Source organism: Acanthopagrus latus, chromosome 15, assembly GCF_904848185.1.
Source record: "Acanthopagrus latus isolate v.2019 chromosome 15, fAcaLat1.1, whole genome shotgun sequence".
Classification (NCBI taxonomy): domain Eukaryota; kingdom Metazoa; phylum Chordata; class Actinopteri; order Spariformes; family Sparidae; genus Acanthopagrus; species Acanthopagrus latus.
Window position 1 is genome coordinate 8,253,108 of NC_051053.1, and position 20,277 is coordinate 8,273,384.

The 20,277-nt window shown below is 40.9% G+C and overlaps 2 protein-coding genes across 9 annotated transcripts in view; both read left to right on the forward strand.

Moving 5' to 3' along the window:
* Positions 1 to 6,362, forward strand: part of hcrtr2 (hypocretin (orexin) receptor 2) — a 30,203-nt gene extending 23,841 nt beyond the window's left edge. Inside the window, exons 4-7 of the mRNA XM_037122662.1 lie at positions 5,145 to 5,260; positions 5,366 to 5,586; positions 5,683 to 5,804; positions 6,193 to 6,362. Coding sequence (XP_036978557.1) covers positions 5,145 to 5,260; positions 5,366 to 5,586; positions 5,683 to 5,804; positions 6,193 to 6,362 — 629 coding nt within the window. The remainder of the gene's footprint in view (positions 1 to 5,144; positions 5,261 to 5,365; positions 5,587 to 5,682; positions 5,805 to 6,192) is intronic.
* Positions 6,363 to 11,693: 5,331 nt separating this feature from the next.
* gfral (GDNF family receptor alpha like) lies at positions 11,694 to 17,686 on the forward strand. Of its 8 annotated transcripts, none has more exons than XM_037122654.1 (10): positions 11,694 to 11,850; positions 13,213 to 13,401; positions 13,720 to 13,848; positions 14,203 to 14,361; positions 14,546 to 14,605; positions 14,691 to 15,006; positions 15,612 to 15,871; positions 15,962 to 16,042; positions 16,969 to 17,050; positions 17,142 to 17,686. In XM_037122654.1, the coding sequence occupies exons 1-10, from the start codon at positions 11,748 to 11,750 to the stop codon at positions 17,209 to 17,211; spliced, it is 1,449 nt and encodes a 482-aa protein (XP_036978549.1). In that variant the 5' UTR covers positions 11,694 to 11,747; the 3' UTR covers positions 17,212 to 17,686. The 8 variants fall into 8 exon arrangements, with proteins under 8 accessions (XP_036978549.1, XP_036978552.1, XP_036978550.1 ...); XM_037122657.1 differs by having other exon boundaries at positions 15,612 to 15,742; XM_037122655.1 differs by having other exon boundaries at positions 14,549 to 14,605.
* Positions 17,687 to 20,277: the final 2,591 nt, after the last annotated feature.

The following is a 20,277-nucleotide window of genomic DNA, read 5'->3' on the forward strand; positions in this document are numbered from 1 at the left end:
TTATCTCTCAACAGGTCTCAAGGCAAACTCTTTGGTTAACCTTATCAATGTGTTATCAAGCCTTTCAGACAGTTAATAAGCAGCTGATGTATGGTCTTCATCACGTACTGTATTGATTTGTGTCCCCACTGTGTTATGTTATCCCCTCGTATATCAGCCAAGGTAAGCTTGACTCCGCTTCACACCGCTGAGCCAAAATAGCCCAAAATGAGCTGATAAAACCATGCTTCACAGATTTCCAGAAACAACAGTAGCCAGAGGTGTGTTTTTATTCCCTGCTTAGAATTGCATCACCTCAGGAGAGGTTTCAGGTGAGATGGACAGATGAAACTCAAGAGATGGATGCATTTTTCAGCAGAGCTTTTTTTTTTTTCCCCAGGGAGGTTGTTACGTGTTTGAACTTTCTCACCATCTGTGGTTAAAACCATGTCACTCTGAGGTTTATTGAGACAAAATGTCTGTTTGCAGTATTCTGTAGCTGGTTTTCCCTTCATTTTCGTTCAGTCGCTTGTTCACCAGTTGCCTCCAGTCGCCCTTGTCTTGACTCAATCACCTGGATCAGTCCCAGTATTTACAAAAGGCAGCTCACAGCGAGTGTTGGACAGATGCCAGATGTTGCATCTGTGACTCAGCCACTCCTTGGAATCTGTCTACCTGTCTCAATTATTATGTCTGTAATGTATAGCTGCGATCTGCCACGCTACCTGCTGCCAACTTTCCACTGTCTATCTCATTAACACAATTTTCTGCGTCAGTTCCTTAAGGGACGTTATTTTGACTGCAGCAAATCCTGCTCATTGATTTTTGTAATAAGTAAATGCTTTTAACTCAGCCAGGCGTGTCACGGTGTCTATATCTGGGTCATGTTGCCTCCATAGCAGACCTGTGACAGCAGGATAGAAATGTATTCCCTGTTATCTTTGGCCAGGGAGCTGTCAGATGCATCAAATTCAAACTGTTGACAACGTTTGATTTTCTGAGTGACTGTATAGGATTGGCAGACCAGTTGAGGAAGAACACACGGAAGATGTTATCGTCAACTGGCGATAACTAATGTTTTATTCACAGTTTACATCGCACAAACAAACACTCCAAGCTGGATTTTGAAAAAAAAAAAAAAAGTTTCAAAAGAGAACGAGGACATCCATCAGTTAGCTACCGAAGATTGAGCCCGTGGCGATTGGGGCAGCCGGCAGCAAGCTTCTGAGCAGATCTGCAGCCCAGCTGAACAAACTTTCAACTGTTTTTTGTTTGGTGTTTGGAGGTGGTTTGCATCCTAAATATTGTGTTCCCACCTACTAAAGAGGAGTTCTTCCCCTCCTCTCATCCCGTTCTCTATGAGCCATCCGACTCAGTGTTGGCTCCGAGAGGGCCCCTGCACTTCCTCGCTAGTAATCCCCATGATATCCAAAAACTTTCTCGCAGCGTCCACAATTCATGTTCTCTTTCCGATTTCCTTCCCGCCTCAGCAGCACAGTTAATCACCATGGCCAGAAATGCCAGGGACCTTATCTTGTCGGAGCAAAAGCAACACCCATCACACTTCCTACCTGACATATTCTCCCTCTCCCTTTCTTTCCTTTTTGTTTTCTCTTCCATCCCTTTCCTTCTTTTGGGACAGTCTGCTTGCTACGCTTCATGTGTCCCAGTCACATGTCCAGCCAAGTCAATTTATCTCTCTCTGTCACTCTCATTATCTGTTTTCTACTCTTGCATCCCTGATTTCTTCCCCCTCCTTGTTTGACACTTGCCCAACTCAATCTTCCCCTCTGGCCACCTGACACATGATCCATCATAAACTTTTAACTCCACCACTCGCTCATTTAGACCAGTGGCTCCTCCTACAGGCAAATATGTTCATCATCAACACAAAACATTCAAATAACATTCATGTCAAGACATTTTTGACATGATATAGGTTGTTTAGAGCACTTGGTTTGTTGACACACTGTACTCTACTCAAAATGGCACAGCCTGAGTTCCCTTGGACCTTATTCACATCGTCCTTCAACATTACGCTCATGGTTGGAAGCTTGAATGCTGGGATGATGTAACGCTGCTGGGTTCCAGGTTGCAAGTTGTAGAAATGAAAATAATCAGACAAAGTGACATTTTTCAGGGAATGTGAAGCCCATTCAGCCACACAATTTGATTACCCAGTATCTAATATTAGCATTGAACAACTTCCTCACTAACATCTGTTTGATTATGATATACAGTAATGTTAGCTAGAATGTGGCTGAATGCTAATGTAAGAGGTTGGCTAATGGAGGCTAATCTGTTGTCAAACCTGTGGTTTTACCTTGGAATATGGTCCAACGTACCACCGGATCAGGCTATCCATGTCTACAGTTTCATTCAGGAAGCAGTGAAATGATAATGATTTGTCAGATCATCCACGTTTATGTGACTTGCAGCCTCAAACACAGCAGTACGACATTTGAGCTTCCCACCCTGAGTGTGATGTCAGAGGAAAATGGCCGCTGTGTTAAGTTCCTGTTTGGGAGAAAGTAGAAATCATTCTATAATAAACTAGACAGTGCAGGCTACAGATCCAACCCACGCAGTGTCTGGGAGAAAATGAAAGAACAAAAACGGTGCACAGAATAATAGCATTCTGACTCTGATGTGTCAAGGCAGAATAGTTACAAAAAAAAAAAAAAACAAGAATAAAGAAACTCTATTCAAAAATCCCTTATTCATGAAAGCAAAACAGCTTTAAAAGACAATACTGACACCATCCTAATCACACAGGCACCGGAAACCTCAAACTTCAATCTGCTCTCCCTTCTCTTCACCGCCTGCCTCAGTACTTGTCACTTCCACTTGCCCTGAGCTGGAGTCACAATGATCCACAAATCAGGCTTTCAGACTGAATCACGGACGATTCATGCTCAAGTTTTTCACTCTCCCTCGCCACCTCTTTTATTACTGAATTCTGGTGTTCCACAGGGTGCAGTCCTCGCTCCACTCCCATTTCTTTTATACGCCTGACATGTCTCACAATTTCCCTTGTTACTGGACTCACTCCAAATCATTTGCACTTGTAGCAACAACAAACAAAAACTCCCAACGTGCATCACTGTAACAGAAACCTGCTCAAACAGGAGAAAGGGACTCAACCCCATCAAATTCCGCTCATGCTATCTGCCAGAAACCCCTGATCCCTCAAACTTATTATCCACCTCACCCTCCACAACAGTGCAGAGGCACTGAGTTCTTGTGAGTCACATTTCAAAGAATAATGCGCAGGTGACCCACATAAACAACCTGGAAGAAGGAGGCACGCAACACTTCACAGTTCAAAGCACTCGGACACAGACCAGGCACATATGAGATCAGCGTTTGAAGCAGCCTGAACCACAGCCTCACCACACCAACATCAGCCAGCAGATCATCCCAAACCAGACAATACGAATGCCATAAAGCCTCCAACTGGTACATAACATTTAGATTTCTATCTTAACTTTACCTTGATTTGAATTGTACCGTATGTACACTGACTATCAGCCACACTACTAGCACCTCTCCCTCAACATCCACACGTGTGTCACACATGCATTCATTTTTTTTTTTTTTTGTTCTTTTCTGTTGTAAAAATATCCCTTGGGTCTTTAAAGCCTTCCTCCCATGTTGCCTCCCAATATATCTATGAAATCAAATCATGGTTTGCTGAGCACACTTTGTAGGACATTTTGGCTGGACTGTGAATTTTAGAAAATCACCTCAGCTATAATCATACATCACTTTGAAGATAAAATATATTCTGCTGAATAACACATTCAACCCCAACCATCACTGAGGACGCTCACTGATTGAATTCGTAACGTTACATTAATTTTTCAGAATCTTAAAATATCATTTTTAGAGCCGCATTTTAGATTAACTGTCTGGCTTACTTAAAAGTTTGCTTTTTCTCCTGGATCTAACTGAACTGAATGCCCATCAAGCAGTCGCATAAAACAAGCTGGAAATAAGCTCACTTGTCACTCTACTTCACAATACCTAGGAAACAGCTGCACACAGTCAGTGCAAATGTCCCTGCAACATTACAAATGGCATGAAACAACTAGACCTCCAACCAAACTAAAAACACAGTCATAAAATGCTACATGTAAACTCAAGTACAGATATGATATGTTCTCACTGTGGTTTCATTCATTACACCAACAGGTAATCAAAGGGCAAAGACAGCACTCTGTAAGCTGGTAAATGATGGTAACGTTTTAATATTTATTCAGAGCTAATTTACTGATTAGCTACAGCTGCACACAAGCACAAAAAGGCACGCTGATTCCCATCAAATGACTGAGTCTCTTGATCTTTAATGAAACACTGATAACTGCAAAAGTCAGATCTTTTATCATCATTAATGACCCAGATGAGGAATATTATGTTGTTTTCAAACATTTTTTTTTTCTATTTTGTAAATCATTAAAAAGTCTTGAGGTTTTCACTGTAGTTGTGTTTGCTTGACCGCAACTGGCATGCAGTTCTGAGCCCCTGCTGTGTTGCTTGGCTGGTGTTCTTAAAAACTGGATAGGGTTATGTTGTAAGGAGTAACATTTTAATGACCAGTATATTTTCATTTATAATACTACAATACACTTCAATATTATGACTATGTGCTCTATACCTTGAAGTACATGAACAATTAACCCTATTCAAACGCCGGCCATTTTTCCTCTGACGTTGTGCTCAGGTTGAATGCTGGGGTAATGTTATGATGCTGCGTCGCAGGTTGAACAAACACAGAGATTATCATGTCATCACTTGCCGGCTGAGCAGGAAAAAGTTTTGGACAATACAAATCTGGAGAGAATTTAACTTCTGTTAGCCAGCAGCGAACATTACCATTCAACCACTTCTTTGCTAACTATTTGCATCCAGTGCGTTTCACTTCCAGGCTTGAAAAAATGAAATCCATGTAGTAATGTATTCCTTTCAAACAGAAATTTTAAGTAGGAAGTGGTTGAATGCTAATGTTCGCCGCTGGCTAACAACCGCCAACAAAAGTCATCTGCGAGAAATGAGCCTGCTTGTGTTTACTTCTGTGCGAAATAAAGAATTTTGCATTTGTGTAGTATCTGATGGACGAGTCAGTTTTCAGTCAAATTATGATGATGTCTTTATTCTTTCAACAGCTGAGATCTACCCAAAGGTGTATCACACCTGCTTCTTCATTGTCACATACTTTGCACCCTTATGTCTGATGGTCCTGGCGTATATCCAGATATGTCACAAGCTGTGGTTTCAACAGGTGTGTATTTGAGTCAGACATCAGCTCTTACAGGCCCATTTTAAATCAATGATCTGATTTTCTTTTGGCGAGTTTCAGCGATAAATGCACATATTTAATCAACAGATTCCTGGAAACACATCAGTCATGCAGAGGAAGTGGCGGTCCATGCAATGCTCAGCTCAGACTCAGGGGCTGGGGGAGGCCGTGAGGGTGAGGACCAGCACGGTCTGTGCTGAGATCAAACAGATGCGAGCACGGCGCAAGACGGCTCGCATGCTGATGGTGGTCCTCTTTGTTTTCGCCCTGTGCTACCTGCCGATCAGCGTGCTCAACGTCATGAAAAGGTAATTAATCGAGCACTGCTTCAGGGATGGGTTATGAGACCAGATAATAGACACTATGATAAATCAAGGCTCACGTTTTGATCACCTTTCCTGCAGGGTCTTTGGGACGTTCAAGAACACCAATGACAGAGAGACAGTGTACGCATGGTTCACGTTCTCACACTGGCTCATATATGCCAACAGTGCAGCAAACCCCATCATCTACAACTTCCTCAGCGGTAAGTATTTAACCTGCCTCACCACTTAGACCACTTATGTGGGCTCCTTACTGCCCTCTAATGGACAGTTTCATGAACAACAACACAACTCACTGATTTAATTTCCTCATCTGATTATTTATCTGATTATGTGCATATAACAAATATTAATGTTGAAAAAAGTTGAGTTAAAAGTGTTCATCACATTTGAAAGGCACCATGTGCTGAAAAAGTAATGAAAAGTGTTATTACTCCATCCAATTATAAAGAATCCAGATTCAATCAGATCTTCAGGACATTCATTTCTTATTAAAATGTTCAGTCATAATGCGACTGCTTTGGGTTCAGGACCTACAAAGAGCTCCAACTGAAGGGTTTCTGAGTGGATCACGTTTCTGTTCCCCTCTAGGTAAATTCCGTGAGGAGTTCAAAGCAGCCTTTTCTTGCCACTGTTATGGCCAAGGACAAAACCAAACGACTAGGACGAGGACCAGAGCGAGCACGGACAGCCGGAAATCCCTGTCAACTCAAGTACACACCATGGACAATGTGTCACGCATTTCAGATCAGGTAGTGTAGATGTGGGAGTTCCTTGGACAGCTCCATGCTTCAAAGGACATGCTCACCATCAAGGTAGATGTTCCGATGTTTATATATATATATATATTTAAAAAAAACGGACATTTGAATTATTGTTGAATGCTTTTCATTATTTTCACAAGGGCACTTTATAGAAACGAGAGCTTTAGATATGTTTTTTTCTGATCACCAGAAGAACATGACAACCACGAACCGTTTACAAAGAAATGCCAGTTTATTATCACAAGACACTATTTGAATGTTTAGTATTGAGTCAACACATGTGTTTCATGATACATGTGTTTTTGATTGTATATATGGTTTTAATCGCACATATATATTGTATTTTAAATGTACTGTTTTAACTGTATAACTTTTTTGATTTTGAGTATTTATGTCTTCATTTATTTATTTATTTATTTATTTATCTATTTATTTATTTATTCTTTCTTTCTTTCTTTCTTTCTTTCTTTCTTTCTTTCTTTCTTTCTTTCTTTCTTTCATTCAATTATTCATTTAATGGACTGTTTCAATACAGGAGCAGCCATAGAGAATATAGGGAAGAGAGGGTTCTAACTGTATAAACACATCAGTATTCAGCATGGTTCCTGTATGAATGTGTCCTGTCTGAGCTCATTGTGAGACCTCTTGCTCCCTCTCATCACTCTTATTGAATTGCTGGTGTGCTGAACATCAGCAGGGTGTTGCATTCTATACATAGCTTTTTTCAGAACCATGAGTCATAAAATCTATAGGTTTTGTTTACCAGAATAGATACATAGATTTTCAGTACTGTGTAGGAGCAACATTGAATCATTTAGAGGCAGAAGATTTTTAAAGGGTTCCATTTTGAAATGCACCGATATGCTTCTGTCAGTCACCTTTACTGACAGCTCCAGAGCCCAGGGGACACTGTCCTGTCGGGAAAACAGTGCATGTCATGAAAACTAATAAAACAGTAGGATATTTTTCTAACAACACTAATGCGAACTGATGAATGAGCAAACAAGTCCTGAAATGTGCTTCAGAGATGTGTTCATCTGTCATCAAGTGTTTATGTTAACAACAGTATTCCCTAATTAGGCCCCCGTCAGTTATTCTTATTAGCAATAACACCCTGTATCCTTGGTGGAGGCTTCATATTTATCTACAACATATATTTGTATTCAATGAAACATCAGGACAAACTTGTATGCATAAATGAGAAAAGTGTGCTCATCAGACTGCCGCAAGAAGTAAGTCCAATTTGGGAAAACGTCTCTTTTGTTCACATGCGGCCCAAGACTCCCTGACCCTACTTTACCCATCTTGCTGTTTATGACTGACCGCACTTTTGAACTCACATTCATACACCCCATTACTATAAAATTACTCAATTATTAGGTTGCTAATTGTCATTTTCAATGTCCAGCCCTCCAATCATCTCACTTAATGAATATAATTTTACTGAGGTCTGGAAATAAACAACATAATTGTCTCACGTAATTGACAGGAAATCAATTGTTCCCGGATTAATTTATTAATGAAGGCTTAGCAAGGTGTAAACAAGCTGTTACACAGGCATGGAGCTCCTCTGAGAGTAACCGCTCAGGTGTGAATAACAATTCACTGCAAACGTGGCTGCCAGTGAACCCCAGCGAGGAAAATGACTTATGCATTATATGTCATCTTCTTTTACTTTGATTCCTAATTATTTCTGGTAAAAGTCAAACAAACTCTGCCAGGAAAATCCCAGTGACATACATTCACACTCAAGGGGCATCCCTTTGCTCACAGTGAGGCAGATATAAGCACTGCTCTTTCACTTTCCCCCTCACAATCGATGCTGCTGGTGAATGGACAGCTTTCCGGTCCCGCTGCTTCTCTTTTCAACCCATGATTATTTTAGGAGGGACAGTTTCTCCTGCGCTCAGATGCTGGAGGGAAACTTGGGAGCTCCCCGTGAGAGCAGCAGAAGCACAACATCGCCACGAAAAGGGATACTTTACACATTTCTATTCACATATTATTCTCTTATTATTTACAAACAGTACGTATTTCTTAAATGTGTTTGCAGTTGATAAGCATTCATATGGGTGCAATCTTAAAGTTGAGTAAACCAAAGTGGGCAAAAAGTTTGGAACATGAACTCGTGAGGAACCTGCACACTGTGGCTAATTAGTCACTTGGATTCTGAGGAGCGCATGGTGTGTGTGCTGGCACAAATCAGAGCCCAGAACAATGAGAGAAAGAATATCAAAGTGGCTCCACCACACCGTGCAAATGTGGAAACAAAAACAAGCTCTCTGCCAGGAGCTCCTTTTCAATCGGGCGATTCACATACACAGTAAATCAGACTAGCAGTCAACCACTTTGAATCTATCAGCATGGGAAATGCCGCTCAACATAATAAACATAAAATGTAGATTGAGGAACATACAGCATGTTAAATAGTCAAGGGCAAAGCACATGAAAGCAAATGCTAAGAAACACACCAAATGTCATTGTAATCAGCAGTAAAAGGCCTCTGTTAAAGCCCTCCGACATTATGTAAAGGAACATAAATACTGTGAAAATCTCTCACTGAATCAAGATAATCAGTTAAATCTGTCTACCTGGAAAAGCAATCTGGAGAAGGCAGACCGGTAATGTGAAAGTGTTGCGCAAACAAGTAAACAAACCCGTTGTGTCAGAAAACATCGGCCAACAAATGTCAGCTCTTTTCAGTGTCTAAGTGTTTTATTTATGTATGAGAGTAAATTTGTAACTGAATAAGTCGTCTGAATAAAATGTAGGCAGTTACATGTTCACATTCGTACACGTCAGAGGCTACACACATACATGTTTTATGACCTGACGTTCACACAGGGAATTGATGGAGTAATAAAGTTTTAGAAAACAATTTCAAAATTAGTAAGCTTCACACTACCGGATGTTTCCAGCTGTGTGGCGTCAAGAGAACAAACCTAAATCTCTTATGGGAAGTCAGGGCATCTCCAGCCATGAATGTGGTGACCAAAGCAGGGATTTTAAGCCGAATGTCGATCTTTTCCTAAACCTAACCAGAGCATAAGCACAGTTGATAATTGAACATAAAGAAATGTAAAGTTTCTGCATAACCTACATAAAATGTACAGTGCCAACATTTATCAGGTTGGTTTCGATATTCATACCAATTGACATTTTTCTAAACCTTAAATTGCACATTAGCATCATTCAGGGCACAAGTGTGGTCCCCATGTGACTTCTGGTCAGGATCACTTTCATTCTCGGCTTGGATATTTAGTAATGTGTTGTGTGTATGTAAATTTTACATGTTTCCTGGCACCTCATACCCTCACTCAGTTAACTTATTTCAGTGTGTATTTGACTTCATTGTGGAGTGATTTGTGCTGATTTTAAATTCAGTTTAATGAATAAACTCGGGCTTTATCAATATGAGAGTTAATCCATGCTGACTGACGCTAATGTCTCTGTTTTAATATTTTTTTATTATATATATTTATTTATTATATTATATTATATTATTATTTTTTTTTTTCAGAAGCATTCCAGTTAAACTTTTTAAATTGGTGTTGAATTTGTTGGATTTCTCTTTAGAACTGTAATTAAACCAGTAACATTTAATCAGGGAAACTTTTTTTTTTTTTTTAAGTTTCCATTTTTTAACTCTGGATGGACCAGCAGTTGTTAGGATTCCCCACGTACACACAGTCACATGAAACCTCGAATACCAGTCCAAACTACCGAAAGGTTTCCAGTGCTTTGAAACATGGCACCAAGACTACTGTGATGTAATGCTTTTATTTATTCGATTCTGCACACATTTCTTTTATTTCTTTTTTTTTTTTAACAGTGGAAATCCATAAGTTTCTCCAATAACAAGGCAACAGTTTTTTGGTTTTTTTTTGTAATTTCCTTATTTATGCATCATACAACTCAATTTAATTTTGTGTTTTAAAAATGATTTCTGGTCATTTACTCTTTGATAGTGTTTTGTGATGATTTTGGCTATTCTGTAACAGGAACCTACTTCTGTTTTGTTTCAGCTTTCCATAGTCAGTGAATGTATCAAAATGACTATGCTGAAAGCTCATTTGATTCGGTGTATTCTTGCTAGGCCTCTTAATTAATGACAACATGACATGACATGGCTTTTGTTTTTTTTTTTTTGTTTTTTTTTTTTTTCAGAGTCATGCAGTCAATAAAGCAGCTAATTATAAATCCTGCACGGAAATGTGAAGATTGATTTCTGACGTCCTTTGTTCAAAGTTTGATCATCCATGACAGCTTGAACACACAGTTCAGTTGTTTCCACTAAATAAAAGAAAAACATTTCATTTCATTTTTTCATATATTGTCATTGAAGTTTAATATAATCGCTGGCAGCAGAACTTCTGTCTGCCAGCGGAGCAGCATGAAGACGTCCTACTAGAGTCAAACATGAGATGAAATCAAAATGGAACAGAACTGAAACATGACAAGAGTCAGGATATTGTTTCTGTGATGTCAGGCTCCTATGTTTAATTGTTCATGAATTCATTTATTTTGAAAACTGTTTAAAAAAAAAAATGTGACTCAGTTTGATTTCTTGTCTTGATGTTTCTGTTCCAGTGAGCATTCAGGGTGTATTAATTGGAAGTCAGTTTGTTGTTGTGTTTCTGCACATCTTTTGTTAATAAAGTAACTGCTTATATTGATTATTTTCTGCTGCCTCTCGTCTAGACAAGACTCTCACAAAAAAAGAAAAAAAAAAAAAAATCACACACAACTATGAATATTTGTAACAGGCCACCAAAATGGCCTGGAGTTTAGAGAACAAGTCTTATTACAGGAACACTGACAGAGAAAACTAGTGTTTCTGGTTATAAAAGGAATGAACAAAAAGGTCTTTGTCCTCAGGAGTCTAACTGGGATTTTGTCAGACACTTATTATAATAATAACTTCAGCCTTTCGGAGACAAGATGCACTTTTAGTGGACATAACTCTGACAGTCGGAGTTGCCCTTAAGGATTATATTGCAACCATGACACAGCTGCCATTGAGTCAATTACACACCAAAAAATATCAACATAGCACCCACATTTAAAAAAAAATACTACAATTTTCCCATATTATACAGTTTTTCATCAATTTTACACAGCTGACAGAGGTCCAACAACACTGTACTCGATATGTATTGCCCCAAACCCATCCATGGTCCTGAATTTCAGCTGTCTATAAGTTGCTCAAGTGAGCTCTACTGAGAGCAGGCTGTTTCTGTGCCTGTACCTTTAAATGCTAATGAGCTCCGTCTGTTAACGTCTACTTTCCTGCTGAGCTTCCCTCTCAGGAAGACAGTGCCTCTTAGTGGTAGCATGCGCTAATCTTATGGTGGATCTAACTTATCACTTTGGTTTGCGGAGATGCTTTTGTTCAACCATATCAGTTTGACCCAGAATCAGACCCAGAAGGAGAGGCTCCTGAAGAAGTACAGACTCTGCAGCTGCAGCAGTACGTTTCAGAATGGTTAGTGTGTCTGAATAATGTTAGTTTCTTCTATGTGTTGTTACAATTACTACCATGTAGCTAATGGCTAACGGTTAGCAAATGCTGTGTTTGTCTCCAACACAGTCTCCAAACTCTTGGACACTGTTTGCATCATCTCTGTCTCCAGTCTGCACGTTTCCAGACTTTTTACTGTGACAACCAAGCTCCATCGTAATATTATTAACATTAAACTCACTTTAAACGCCATTGCATTGCCGACTGAAAAGGAGCTAACTATTTAGCCAATTTCCAGCTAGGCAGCTGTAAATGCTATCAAACCGCGGCGACACTTACCTGTGGCTCGGGTGCAGTTGCTGGGTCCGGTATGGTTGGGACTGATCCTTTTACGAGGGTCAGTGTTGAGGCAAAGCCAGCTTGGTACTGACCCTCGTTACTGAAGCAGTCCAATGTGAAGTGGTTAGCACACACACACAAGCTAACGTGAACCGCAGCCGGCATGTTGTTGTTAAAAATTAAGCGCAACCACTGTCTCTTCTGTTGTTCTGTAGCTGGGACTGAATATAGGCACTGATGTAGATTTTTACAACCAACAACAGAACAATTTGCGTGTCTATCTCAGAGACATTGCAAAACACTGCTATCTTACTGCTGGACACACCGAACTTCACCTCTGGGATGAATGCCCCCCTCTCTGATATCTCCTATCACTGCGCAGAGGAGGCCAGCCTATGTAAATAACTCCTTTCGTTACATAACGAAAGGAGCTGAATCTGAACAGCCTGTAGGAGCGCCGTTTTACTAGTGGGTGGGCTGCAGAGACCATGCAGGAATCGCTTGTTTTCCTTATTCTGGGAGCTGGTAGACTCAGGGAGGACCAGCTTATATATGTATATGTATATAACGTGTTTTTCATTATATAATAATTTTTAATGAGAGCCATCAGACTGAAACAGAACTGCAAAGTTGCAGCCATATACCCAAATCCCATCTACGAGGGACCCCTTTTACAAAAATTAGTCATAATTGCCCATTGTTTCTGTAAAGATACTGATTACAGCCACTTAAAATCATTGATCCAAAAAATTTTTTTTAAAAATGAAATATTCAATCAAAACCTACTGACTCATATTTTATTTTCTGATTTTAAATCAGCAGCTCAGAGGGTCAGGAGCAGCTGTTTGTGATCTCCATTACACGCTGATGATACAGGGTATTATATGATACATCACCTTCACAAATCTGATATAGCAGCAAATTCCTCCTGGAGTCCTACCAAACAATACCCTTGAAGATAAGAAAAATAAGGCCCTCAGATGCAGCAGAGCCACACGCACACTCAGATAAAAGAAAAAAAAAGATTTGTTGTTATTCTCTCTTAAGCCTGTTGCATACGTCACGCAACTTCCAGTAAATGTGTTGCATCCTGTTGGCTGTGGGTGGTGTGTCCCGGCTTAAGTGCTGACACCCACCAGAGGGACAGATCAGCTGCAGGAGAGCCTCAGTCATCCACTCACAGCTCCACAGCAGCGATCATGCAACTGGTACGCCTGGATGCCGCGGTCATGCTCGGTGAGTCATCCGTCTCAACAAAATATCGAATTCTTGGCAGGCAAACTTAAAGTTGCTGCGTGTTTTCAGAAGAAACTTGCGCTTTTAGCCAGAGCTGCATGTCTTATAGCTCATAAAGTGAGAACAGTCAGGTGAAGCGTGGCTCTCTCCGTGAAGTGAACTCAAATCAATATCTCAGTTTCTATCAAAGCTTTTCTATCAAAGCTTGAGAAAATATCTCAGCTTCTATCAAAGCTTGAGAAAAATGCTTGAAACATTTAGATGCTGTGCAGAGCTTTCAAGACTGAATAAGTGATTGGCGTGTACTTGTATTTCCAGGGGTTGTTGTTCCACAGATAATCAGCATCAGCATGTTACCTCCACCCTCTGACTGCCTGGCTCGTGTTGATATCTGCATGTCAGAATTATGCACGGCTGAACAGGCATTTAACGACGGCGTCTGCAGAGGTAAAAATCACACTTTTCTCCTGTAAATTCACTGTTTTATGCCATGAGTGATTGTAACACGGTGCTGTCATTGTGTCAAATGTCGTGATTGCATTTCCCCAGGAGGCTCAGGACATGAAGCTATGTAATCAAATTGCCCCCGTTGCGGTTTGGCTGAAATGTAATAACTAAGGCGATAGCCCTGAGCAAAGTTTGCGGAAACGAAATAAACAGATAGTACATTTGACATTAGAATCCTGTATTTAGAAGAATTTGTGGCGTCATGCGCGTGTGCAACACCTGCCGCACGAACAAACACCCCACTGGCTTACTGTAAAATCCTGTTTTTCCTGCCTCCATCTTCTGTTATCCAAGACGAAGGTTGCCAAATAAAAGGCTTGGGGGCCTGTAACATGACCATCCAAACCGCACTGGACCAATTACCCTCTCTGCGAGGGTGTGTGTGTACCTGGAAGGAGGAGGGGCTCTGTGACTCCATGCGAATGCTGGCTGAACAATGCCGCCGAAGGCCAGGTGCAGTATTCTCAGTAATCTCTTAGATAAGCATTTACACGCAAAATTGCATTTTTTGTTTACCAAAGGCGATCTGGTGTGCCGTGTGAACGAGCGCTATTGTGCCACAGAGTGATAGTCGTGAGCAGCAGAGTGGCTTTAATGAGTGTTTGTTGGAGAATCATGTTTCTGTGTACTTTTGCAGCAGCTCAGCAGAAGAGGAGCACGGCGATGGACTGGCGGTCAAGCAGTTTAATAGGCTATGGTAATTATGTTCTATGGTAAAAAAATGTTTTAAAAGTGTTTTTCTCTGCAATCTCAAACCTCACTAAAAAGACATTTCTTCTCAGTGTACGATGGCGCGGGGTCCTGCTCGGATCGAATCGCAGTCTGTCTCAGTGATGCGGTTTGCAACAGGTACCTTGCACTTGTTCTCGGGGCCTGTAACGCAGCTAAGTGCAGCCATGACAGCTGTCAGCGACTCGCTCGGCAGTTCTACAGCAGCATGCCGCACAACATCGCTGAGATGCTGGTCATGTGTGAGTGCGAGGCTTCAGATGAGGACTGCGTGGGAATGAAAACTGCCCTGCACACCGGCACCTGTGGAGATGAGCTCCGGATGTGTCAAGATACGGTCGACCACTGTGTTAAGGACGGTGACTGCAGGTACGATGCTACACTGGCGCTGCAGAAGAAACAGAACAGTCGCCAGGATAAAACACTAGAAGGCAATATCAAACCACTAATGCATTTCACAGGCCTTCACACCATGTTGAAATTGCTACATGTCTACACATATCATGTTCTGTCATACTGGGAGGTCGTGGGGATGTTGATGGAGTTGCAAGCCAGTGACCGCATCTCAAGACTGCGTTTCAGAAGCACAGCTCTGTCACATTCAGAAATAAAAAGTTCGACACGAAGAAAGTTTCTGTACATCAGTGGTTTGCAGAAATGTGCATTGTTAACATTTATTCTGGTGTTTTGGTAGGAAGAAATAACTAAAGTAGAATTTCAGAAAAACAAGTTATCATACCGTTTGGGCGTGGACATTGATTCTTACCTCAAGATTATTAGAAAACTATCATGAAATGAATGATTTTGGTAAATAGGAAAATAGGGTCCTGGGAGAAAATAGTTCAATATCAGACTTAATGTAGAATTATCATTAAATCAAAGGTCAGTCACTGGATTTTAAAGATGATGAATGTGCTGTGTGTATTCTTCCCACAAAGTAAAGCAGCTAAAACAAGTTTTCTCTCATTTATCAGAGACCTGTTGAAAACTATGGTTACCAAATGCTGGAGCTCTGAGGACGCACAGTGTGCCGACAGTGACCTCCAAAAAGATGAATGCTTTACCCAAATGGACCCTGCTCGCATTCTTGGTGCAGATTCTGAATGTAAGACAGCCTTCTTGGCCACTCTGGGCACAACACTTCATCATCCTTGTATGTGCAGCGGAGTGAGCAATGATGATCTCCTGATGTGCAACATGATTCATGATGTTCTTCATAATAGATCCCATTTCTGTGAGTAGGTGGTGATTTATGAAGCAGGCATTTTCATAATTGAATGTGTTTATCGGAAACATTTCAAAGCATGTTTCATGTGTGTTTCAGTGACTTCTTGGGAAAACAGCAGTGGTCCTTCTAAACCTCCTGAAATGAATGAATCTGAGCAAGGTCATACATGGATACATGGTAAAATTTCTCATATCTTAAGTCGTTTACTGTCTTATAACAACACATCTCACCTCTGTTCAATCTTTTGGTGAGAGTTGCACATGCACATTTCTTCAGGATGTAGCCCGTCAGAAGAGGGCGGTTGATGATCTAAAATAACGCCGCTACAGCAGTAGCTACTGTATGTCTGCTGACCGGCTGGAGTGTATAAATTTTATAATAAATATATTTAACCAATATTTATCTAACGCCTGTTACATAATGATGCACAGAAGTTATGGAAGTAAAGGTTCATCCCAAAGTTTACTTAAGATCAAAAAAGTAAACATACTTTATCCCAAAAAAGCTTTTTTAGTTAGATATTTCAGACAGTTATTATGAAACAATGAAAAAAATTCATGTTTCACCAGCCATAATGCAATGCAATAAGACTTTGAAGAAATACCTTGGCACTAATCAATAGTCTCCCTTTTAATCTAGAGATGAGCAGATTCTAAAATGATCACACAAGCAAGTGTTCTGTGAAACGTCAATGCTGAGACAGTGTTTTAACTGGCTGAAAAGAAGGCGAAGAAAAGGACTTCAGACTAATCATCACCCGGTTTACAACAAAACACTGTCCTGTCATTCGTATCCTGAAGGTGTAAAAAAAAAAAAAAAGTGTGGCATGACACACAGAATGTTCTTAAAAGTGGTGTTCAATTTACGTATACTACATCCCATGATATCCCCCTTAAGGTGAAGTGGGGACTGAATGGCCGACTGTCTCAGCTCAGTGACTGGCTGAGGACCTGTCCACGGTGTACACCACCTTTATAACCCATGTCACCCAATGATACAGTGTGGCCCCACAGTGACCCTTGAGGGTGAGATGGGTGCAGCTCATGAATGGATGGATGGATCAGATGCAGTTTTTCACGAACTGACTGTTTTTATCTTCTCAGATTATCTTCTGTATGCCTTTGCGGCTGTGTTACTCGTCGTAGTTGTCGTATTGATGCCTCTGGCTGTTGTCAGCAAAATATGGTGAGTACATCAACGTTTGGTAGGCGCCAAACATGTCAGGTCTCTTTGATGTTAGAGAATGCAAATATAATTATTTCTTGTTTTCTTGCAGGATATTGAGAAGGAGAGACAAAACAAAATATCACCATCCACAGAAAAGCAATTGTGTTGTTCTTCTCTGATGATTTTCCATGTGTTAAATGTTTATCATTGAACCGTCTGGTCCTTTTAATCTCAAAACAAGACTTTAGATGATTCCATTTATGACATGCCTTTGAGTTGTTTTTATGTAACAACAACAAAAACATCTCTTATGTATTCTGCAGTCTATTTGTATTGTACTCCTTTATAACAGACAACAATGAAGTTATCATACAAATCTGTCTGAATGTCTTCATCTAAGAAAATTGATTTAAGAGGGGTGTTTCTGCAGTTATAAATATCCCACGTGTGATGCAGGCCCTCTGTTTTGATGAGATTGATCGCATATTGAGGTTTTTTAAGAGACTTTTTAATCAAAAAAAAAGAAACCTTTCTCTCGGCAGTCTCCTCAGGAGGTCTTTTTGTCTGTTTCACACCGTGTTCCAGCGATCTGATCTGACTGGCACATCTGACAATGCCTGACGTCTTTGATAATAAACATCAGTTTGAAAACCTTGAAGTGTAATTCATTTTCAGAAAGCTCTATAGTTTCTGAGGTTGACGTGCTATACGAGTTTTTTTTTTTCGTGCAGACAAAAAGCAGCTGTTAAAAACAAAAGCCTTTAGTTTATCATTTCAACTGTCTTAAAAAGAGAAAAAAATCTCAGAATCAAACCTTTTGTCCAAAGTTATAGAAAAACACTGAAAGCCGAAGCGGTCACTGGTAATAATAATAATTATAATAATGATACATTTTATTTATAAGCACCTTTCAGGTCACCCAAGGACACTTTACAGAAACATAAAAAAAAGAAAACAGCAGTCAAACAACAAAAGGAAGTATACAAATAAAGTACACATAAAACAAACAATGAAGGCATTACAAAACATCAGGAAAAGCAAATTTAAAAAAGTGAGTCTTCAGTTGTGATTTAAACTGTGGGGGAGATTCCACAGTGTGGGGCCAGCCGCACTGAAGGCCCTGTCACCCATCATGCGTAGTCTGGAGGGGGGAATGGAGAGGAGTGGAACGTAGTGAACGGGGTGGCATTTAGGGGTGAAGAAGACAGGATAGGTAGGGAGGTGCCAGGCCATGACGACATTTAAAAACCGGGAGAAGTGCTTTAAAAGTGATCCGATACTAGAGTGTTTTGATTGGGCACAAGTGTGCAAAAACATTGAGCTGAGAGCAGCAACAATAGAGCAGTAAACCATGGATTCAGTCCTTTTTCCTAATTTGCTCAACAATTACAGTGAAGCAGTCGTTCCCTCTAACAGACAATTCATAATGTGGCGGCTGCAGGAGGAGTTGTCTAGTAACTGGAAGGTCACTGGCTCCACCAGCAGCATGTCGAAGTGCCCTTTATACTGAAGATACTGCCTCTGCCATCTGTGTATAAATGTGTGTGCGAATGGGTGAACATGACAAGTGTTGTAAAGAGCTTTGAGCGGTCAGTGGACTGGATAATGCTGAAGAAATACAAGTCCATGTGAAAAAATGTCGAAATCATGTGATTTGAATGAAGTCAAACGCGAATTTAAGACATAAAATAGTGTAGCAGCTAAAATATAGGAACCCCAATCAGTGGACTACAGTTCAAGTCCCACCACAGGATATATTCAAGGACATGGATAGAGACATTTCGAGCAGGTCTCCAACTGTGATTGCGACCAAAACCAAAAAGAAGGACTATGATGCCTTCCAAACCCAAACCAGGGGGGCAGGGGTTCTGCAGGAACATACTTCCTGGCTACTGGATTGTTGTCCCGAGGTCTCCTTAAAAATATCCGGGTGCAATTAAAGTCCAACACAAGGGTTTTTCAAGTTGAAGTATGGAGAATAGCGAGGTATAAAGGCGGCAGGGGATGGGAATCCCAATCGCTACCTGATTTATATTTTTTACCAGACTTCAATTGTGAGTTGAGGAGTTGATAAAACACCACCATGAGAAGTTATCAGGGAGGATTAATGCTGAGGCACAAATCACATAGCTTTGGTTTTATCCTCGTTCTACCGTAGAGAGATTTACGCTCTGTTAGTTCCCTGGAATTATCAGGCAGGTGTGTTGTCAGCTTAACATCTAACCATCCGCCTCTCTTTTCGAACAACAACTTCCATCACACTTGAGTTTCACTTTCATATTGACACTCGGGGCCCTGTGATGAACTGTGAAGAAGTGGTGACTCATCAAGGGTGTCATCCACCATCGCCCAGTGTCAGCTGGGCCCTGAAAAGGCATAAACGCAACCCTGAAGAGGATGAGCGGCGTCAGATAATGGATGGATGGATGGATGGATGGACTGCCATCCTGGTTCAACCGCTGATGAAGACCCAGGCGCTTTTTTTTTCCATGTTCATCACGTGAAACCAAGAGGTCCTCTTGGCTCTGCGGAGCCCTTGAATCCCCAGAGGGTGCTTTTTTTTTTTTTTTTTTTTTAAATCTTGTGCAAGGGTTGCACAGTGGCCCAGTGGCTAGCACTGCTGCCTCACAGCTAGAAGATCGCCGGTTCGCGTCCCGGTTGGGACGCCTGGGATCTTTCTGTGTGGAGTTTGTATGTTCTCCCTGTGCAAGCGTGGGTTTTCACCGGGTACTCCGGCTTCCTCCCACAGTCCAAAAACATACTGAGGTTAATTGATCATTCTAAATTGTCCGTAGGTGTGAATGAGAGTGTGCTTGTTCGTCTCTATGTGTAGCCCTGTGATAGACTGGCGACCTGTCCAGGGTGTCCCCTGCCTTCGCCCTAAGTCAGCTGGGATAGGCTCCAGCCCCCCCGCGACCCTGCAGAGGATTAAGCGGCGTACATATAATGTGTACAGATGATGGATGGATCTTGTGCAAAATATTATCTTGCTTGCACCAGATATGTCGTGAACACAAGATTAAAAAACACACAAACAGATCTTTTGGGTATTGGTGGCTCCATATGGGTTTGTGCCTACCAGCCATATTACATAGATAAAAGAACAGAAACAGCAGGAGGCAGCGCTGCAATCACAGCGATAAACAGCATCAGACATTATATGATCGTATTGTTCCTGTATAGATAAAACTGAGGATTGCGATTAAGTGTTTTTATTTGTATGCTGATGAACTGTGACGCAAGAT

What these genes read in the sequence shown, in the direction of transcription:
- gfral (XM_037122654.1), top strand. Translation starts at nt 11,748, where the DNA reads ATGCTTTTGTTCAACCATATCAGTTTGACCCAGAATCAGACCCAGAAG. An exon ending in GGATGCCGCGGTCATGCTCG is followed by an intron (nt 13,402 to 13,719) that starts GTGAGTCATCCG and finishes TTGTATTTCCAG; the next exon opens with GGGTTGTTGTTCCACAGATA. An exon ending in GTTAAGGACGGTGACTGCAG is followed by an intron (nt 15,007 to 15,611) that starts GTACGATGCTAC and finishes CTCATTTATCAG; the next exon opens with AGACCTGTTGAAAACTATGG.